Below are 6,966 nucleotides of genomic sequence, written 5' to 3'. Positions count from 1 at the left end.
TTGAAGGTATATCATTTCAGTTTGCAGGCATCTTATTCTCCTAAATTTTAACTATTAACAATTCAGTTTCTAAAGAATGAATTACTGTAGAATTTATTTCAAGGACCTATGCTTCGAGGATACTGGTAAATGTTTGTCCTCTCATAGTTTAAATGGTTTGAAAAATAAAATGTTAAATTTTTATTGGAAAGAAGTTCAAAGCACAGTCAATGGCATTGAAGTTCCTTTAGGTGGGCTAAGTCAGGGAGGGGGGATTTAAGGAGTTTGGTCATCTGGAAAGGTCAGAAGGTTGGCAGGTGCTTCAGTTCACTAGGCAAGGTAGGGAGACCCTAAGCCCTCCTCCCAAGGCAGGGGCTGAAGCTAAGGCCAGGAATGATGTCACATAGGCATTGCTGAGGTCACAGAAGGTTGCCTGGCCTCCCCTCTGACTCCTTCACTGCCCCCCAGTCTCCCCAGCCAGCTGCCTCCAGCACATACCTGTCAGCACACACAGGAAGGGGAGGAAGGCTCAGAGACCATCCCGCCACTCTTAGGTACACAAAAGTGGTGGGGAAACGGGGGATGAGTCAGGACCTGGGATCCACCTGGCATTCCCAGTGCTGGGAAGGGGAGGCTCATGTGGTGGTGGTGGCAGGCGGCATGGGGGTGAGGGGAACAGGGGAGGGGGCAGCAGGGACAAGGGGATTTGTTTCTCTTGCCCACTGATTTAATCTTCGCCTTCATCCTCATTCCTCATTTATCCTCCCTTCCCATCCCCCATCCCTCCTGACACTCCCCCTCCCCACTGCCCACTCCCACCTATAGCTGACCATGGCATCCGAAGCAGAGAAAACATTCCAGCGGTTTGCTGTCTTTGGAGACTCCTCTAGCAGTGGCGCTGAAATAAACAACAAGAACTTCTCCAAGCTGTGCCAGGACTGTGGCATTACAGATGGCAAGACGGTCACCTCCGCAGATGTGGACACTGTGTTCAACAAAGTCAAGGCCAAGGATGCCGGAACCATCACGTTTCAGCAGTTCACGGAAGCAATGAAGGAACTGAGCCAGAAGTGCTTCCAGGGAAAGAGCCCAGACCAAGGCCTACAGGACATTTATCAACTCATGGAGGGCAAGAATCCAGCCACCACCAGTGGTCACTGAATGAGGTCCTGTCACAGCAGCCTGGTCAGAGTAAGTCCACTGGAGAAAGAAAAATCCACCGTCTCTCTGTGCCCTGGACTCCCTCCCCTTGGGTGTGGATGGCTCTGGCTAGAGCGCCTGCCCACAGGTGGCTCTGAGCCCTAAGAAGCGGCCCCACACCCAAGGAAGAGTTAAGAGCTACGAGGACTTGTTCCATGGATCTCAGGGCCATCTTAGGGGAGGAGAAGGAACCGGGCTGAAATCCATTCGTTGGCTTCTACCAAGCCGCAAGGGCGGGTGCCGTGGACCAGCACACCGACATCAGCAAGTACACCTGCAGCCACCAGGAGCACTGGGACGACACTGGCAAGGGCATCGTGGGACAGGAAGGGACCACTGATAACTCAGGATATGGGAGGGACCCCAAGAGTGCTGGCACTTATGACAAGAAGAATTAGACAGGAGCCTCTTCTGGGCCTCGAAGACCCCCTCACCCTGCATCTGTAACACTGGGGAGCTGGGGAAACAATAAACATCTGTGTGTGCAGACAAAAAAAATCAATAAATAAAAGAGTGAAAGAGTTCCTGAAAGATGGGAGGGATGGGGGAGATCTAAGAGTGAACGGCTGCGGTGGAGGTCATATAGAAATGTCAGGTTCAAAGACCCAGGGTCAGAATCGGGGTTGCAGGGAGACAGGATCTCAAGTTGAGTAGAGAAAGTCTAGGAAAGACCAGAATGGGAGCAGATGAGGAGGGCCAGGGAAATTCCTGAAGTGGCTTAGAGCTGTCCCTGATTCCTTGTATTGGCCCGTGGGTAGAGAGGAGTAAGGGGTTTGGGGTCTCTGTTTCTGGGGGCGGCGGTTTCCCGCAGACCTGAAGTCTCTGCTCAGTGAGTTTGCTTTGGGCGGATATCCTTGGTGTTGCGTTGGTCCGCAGTAGCCATTCCAACAACGTGTTCCGAATACATTAGTCCAAATAGAAAATAACAAACGAACACACACACAAAAACAGGAAGAATGGGATCCTGTGTCTTCCATGATGGATGGAAGTGGAGGCCCTTCTCTTAAGGGAAACCACGCAGACACACAGAGACAGATAGGGCACGTCCTCACCTACCAGTGGGAGCGAAATCATGTGCCCCGGGGACACAGAGTGTGGAGTGATAGACGCTGGAGGCTGGGGAGGCTGGGAGGGAGAAAGGGGAGGGGGTGTGTGTGCGGTGGAGGTTGAGAAACTGCCTGATGGGTCAGGGTTAAGTGGTGGTTCCAGTGGCGAAGACGCTGAAAGCCCGGAGCTCAGCCCTCAGCACGCAACACACCTAGGGAGCCAGAGACGTACGCCTGGACCCCAGAGACGTACGCCTGGACCCCAGAGACATGTACCCCAAACAGCTTATTGCTCAAACACGCTGATGATCACCTGAGCCTTGAGCGACTCTTTCACCATCTCGGTGCCGGTGCAGGGTCTGGCCTCCAGTCCGAGGGGGTCAGGCCCATCAGGGTAGCGGATGCTGAAGGCTGTGGCCGGCGGCGGCCGCGTCTTGGAAAGGCTGTCTAGGGCCCTGGCTCTGGCAGGGGAGGCTCTGGCAGCGGAGGCTCCGTCCCAGGGCCCATGGCCAGGCTTCAGGGTCCAGGAAGGCCTCCGAGGAAGGAGAGGTGCCCTGTGTTTAGCGGGTCCACTACCCCTTCTCCCAAGGCTGGTGGCTGTCACCAATCACCTCCCACCGAGAGCTCCTCAGTGCCCTCTGCTGCTGACACCCACAGCCTGCAGGAATGCTGAGAAATCCAGGCAGAACCGCCAACCAACACTTCCCTTGCCACTGTCAGGCCTGAGGTGCGGGGCACTGGCCCACGGATGTTGGCCTTGGGGACACAAGGACCAGCCCTCCCTCACTGTCCACAGCGTGCCCATGCTCGCATCAACACAGTGGTCCCCCGGTATGGGGCATTCTTCTTCCCCTTCTGGGCTACCTAGATCTCATATGTGTGAACGCTTCGTATAGTCCCACAATTCTGACAGTGAATGTTCTGCTCTCTCTCTTCTCTTCTGCTTCTTTTACTATCTGAGGTATCTCAAGAGCTTTGTCCTCTACCTCTGAGATTCTTTCTTCCGCATGGTCTAATCTGTTGTTGGTACTTTCTATTGCATCTTTAAGTTTCTTAATTGACTGTTTCAGTTCCTTCAGCTCTGCTATATCCTTTCTATATTCTTCATATCATTCATCTGTTATTTGATTCTGGTTTTGGATTTCCTTCTGGTTATCTTCCATCATACCCGTCATCGTTTTCATTATCTGTATTCTAAATCCCCTTTCTGTCATGTCTAACACTTCTTTATAGGTGGAATCCTCTGCCCTAGCTGCCTCACAAGTCCCTTGGCAGGGGGAGTTGCTCGGGACTGGTTTTTCACAGTTGCCAGGATTTTTCTGCTGGTTCTTCCTCGTGAGTGATTTATCTGCCTCCTCGCCCTAATTTTCCTTTCACTTCCTCTTGCTCTTTAAGTTCCTGTGCCTCTGGACTAGGGTTTGGATGACGACCAGAAGGATGAGAAGATTGAAGAGCATGAAGAGAAAAAAGAGGGGGGGGAGGGAGGGTTTAGAAGAAAGAGAAAGGAGAGGGGGGTGGGTAAGAGAGAATATTAAGAAAGAGGAGAGAGGCACAGAACCAGGGAGACAGGAGCAATATAGGTGAACCGTAGGGTACTTTGACCCAAACTTAGAGACCCCCCAACCTCTGGGGGTGCCAGGTTGGGTTGTTCCCTTGAGGTCACCAGCTCTTTGCTAGCCTGTTCGGACATAGTACCCCACCTCCACCAAGTAGAGAGGAAAGACAAAAATGCTATAAATAAAACCAAACTGAGCAAACAGAAAACTTGGCAGGATAAAATTGGGCAAAAAGGCCACATAATAGGGGTAGAAACACTAGCAGAAATGAAGTTCTAATCGTTACAAAAGGTAACAATGGAAAATTATATTCAAACTACAGAAGTGAAGAAAGAAAAGAAAAGAAAATCTATAAGGAAAATGTTGAAATTAAAAAAAAAAAAAAGCAGTATATATATCAGAGATGGAGACTGGAGGCCTCTGCGGATTTCTCAAAACAAGTAGGGTGGAGAGCCTAAATTCTCACCTCAGCTGGCTTAAAAGCCACTTTGAACTACCAACCTGGGCTAAGCAGAAGCTTTCCCGGCAAAGCACTTGTGGCTGGGGTCACTCCTGAAGTGGCTATCCACTGAGCCAGTGTACCTAAACCGATCTCACACTGTGCCCCTGAAGGCCAAGGCTGTAAGGCATCTCAGTCCCCACCTTTAGGCTGCTAAGTCACTAGATTACTGGCTCCCACCCTATCCTTGCTCTGTGACCCTGAGGGCGGGGCTTGCTGGGGCAGTTCTCCCACAGTGGCTCCCCGTGGCCCACAGCAGAACGCCATAAGCTCCTTCCGGCTCAGCGGCTCGGTTTGGGGTCCTAGCCGATCCTAAAGTCCTCCGCTCTCTTGCCCAGGTTCTCCCAAGGTAGTTCAACTGAGTGCCAAGTCCAAAAAAATACCCAAACAGCTCCCAGGTAAGGCCTTCCCAGTTTGCAATCCCGCAGCTGCTGAATTACAGCTGCCAGCAGGATTAGGCCCAAAGAACACACACAAACACTTGCCAGTTCTCCACTGCTTTTGTCCTCCTTGGGGGGTCCAGAAATCCCTCGCTGACTCCCTATGTCTCCAAAGGGATGTTTCTGGGCCGAACCCACTGGCCAGAGATGCCTGTAGTCTCCTCTCCCCAGAATCACCTGCCCAGTTGCAAGGAAGCTGTTAGTTGGCCACCACCTTGCTCCTCCCCTGAGTCAGGTGTCTTTGGAACAGCACCCCCCCATCTTTAATTTCCTACATTAGAAGTAAACCTCACTGAAGTAGACACTGTAAGTGTGATTTCCCAGCTTGCCTTGCAGCTGACACCAGGCACATTCATTCCATCTAAGTTCTGCCCCTGTGGGGCACCTGGACTCAGAAGAAAGTCACAAGAGGAAGTAAGCGTCCAATGTGGAGCTTTATGATCAAGGTAGCAGCAGAGGCATCTGGCAATCGGAGGCACAGGTGACAGAGATTCTGACTGCCATGCCCAGCAGCAGTGGTGATGGGGCTTTGCCAGAGGGACCTCCCCAAGACAGTTTGGATTTTCTTTTTTCTTTATTATTTACCCCAGGATCTACCCCAGGATACTTTGAGTTATCTTAATAGACTTTTTAAAATATTGATTGATTGATTGATTGATTTTGAGACAGAGTCTCACCATGTCACCATCAGTAGAGTGCTCTGGCGTCACAGCTCACAGCAACCTCAAACTCTTGGCCTTAAGTGATTCTCTTGCCTCAGCCTTCCAAGTAGCTGGGACTATAGGCGCCCGCCACCACACCCGGCTATTGTTTTGTTGTAGTTTTCGTTGTTGTTGGGTAGGCCTGGGCTGGATTCGAACCTGCTAGTTCAGGTGTATGTGGCTGGTGCCCTAGCCGCTGAGCTACATAGGCGCCAAGCCAACAAAGAGATTTTATTTAGAAAGAACAAAGAGAACGTTTAGAGCACTTCCAAAGAGACTTGGAAGTGGGTTTTTCTCATGAAGGAGAAAAAGGTGAGAGACATACAGTATTTTTTTAATACCATGGGGGGCCGTACTATATACTGTTAGATTATTTAATATAGCCTCTTCTCCCTTGATTTTTTTTTTTTTTCCAAGACAGGGGCTCTCTCTGTCTCCGTGGCTGGAGTGCAGTCCTGTAACATAGCTCAATGCAGCCTGAAACTACTGTGCTCCAGTGTTCTCCTGCCTCAGCCTCCGGAGTAGCTGGGACTACAGACATGTATGTACCAAGAGGCCTGGCTATTTTTTAGAGATAGGATCTTGCTCTGGCTCAGGCTGGTCTTGAACTCCTGAGCCCAAGCAATCCACACACACAGCACCCTTCGGCCTCCTGGAGCCCTGGGATTACAGATGTGAGCCACCTTGCCTGGTCTTATACAGTCTTTATACGAAAAGTCGTAGACCATAACCTGAGAAAGGAAAGACATTTTGCTGCAAGTATGATATACATGTACAAAGAGTTAATATATTTCTTATATATATATAATACATACAATATATGGCTTATGCAAAATATTAACACTGGCTGGACTCACAGGTGTCTCACATCTGTAATCCTGGGACTCTGGAAGTCCAAGGCGGTGGATTGGTTGAGGCCAGTAGTTGGAGACCTGCCTGAGCAAGAGCAAGACCCCATCTCTAGGAAAAGTAGAATAATTAGCCAGGTGTGGTGGTGCATGCCTATAGTTCCAGCTACAGGGGAGGCTGAGACAGAAGCATCACTTGAGCCCAGGAGTTTGAGGTTGCTGTGAGCTATAATGATGCCACTGCACTCTACCCTGGGGCAGCAGAGTGAGACTCTGTCTCAAAAAAAATTTTCTTGAAAAATATCTCAGCGATCAAGAAAATATAAGTTAAATGTAAAATAACATACTGGAGGTCTTATATCGACCTGTTAGTTAGCAGATTTTAAAAACTGTGATACCCAGAGCTACAGTGTGTGCATTAAGGGAGCTGGCATTTTCAAACATTGCTCCCAGTACTGAAAGAAATATGGTGGCCTCTACTAAGAAACAAGAAAAAACAAAGGCTCATAGTTTTAATATAGTAATTAAGTTTCTCTGAATTGATGTGGCTTTTGTTGTTGTTTGTTTGTATTTTTTTGAGACAGAATCTCACTTTCTAACCCCAGTCGAGTGCTGGTTTCACAGCTCACAACAACCTCAAACTCTTGGGCTCAAGCAAGTCTCTTGCCTCAGCCTCCGGAGTAGCTGGGACTACAGG

General features: G+C 49.8%; 1 protein-coding gene across 1 annotated transcript; it reads left to right on the top strand.

Annotated features, from left to right (window-relative positions):
• The first annotated feature begins 810 nt into the window (after positions 1–810).
• Positions 811–1,577, top strand: LOC100946217 (tubulin polymerization-promoting protein family member 2-like). The gene is made up of 2 exons (XM_003793760.1): positions 811–1,132; positions 1,405–1,577. The coding sequence occupies exons 1-2, from the start codon at positions 811–813 to the stop codon at positions 1,575–1,577; spliced, it is 495 nt and encodes a 164-aa protein (XP_003793808.1).
• Positions 1,578–6,966: the final 5,389 nt, after the last annotated feature.

The sequence above is a fragment of the Otolemur garnettii genome, unplaced genomic scaffold, assembly GCF_000181295.1.
Source record: "Otolemur garnettii isolate 467f Iridium unplaced genomic scaffold, OtoGar3 scaffold00072, whole genome shotgun sequence".
NCBI classification, from domain to species: domain Eukaryota; kingdom Metazoa; phylum Chordata; class Mammalia; order Primates; family Galagidae; genus Otolemur; species Otolemur garnettii.
Note: the sequence above shows the minus strand (reverse complement) of the source record. Positions and strands in the feature narration are given on the sequence as shown.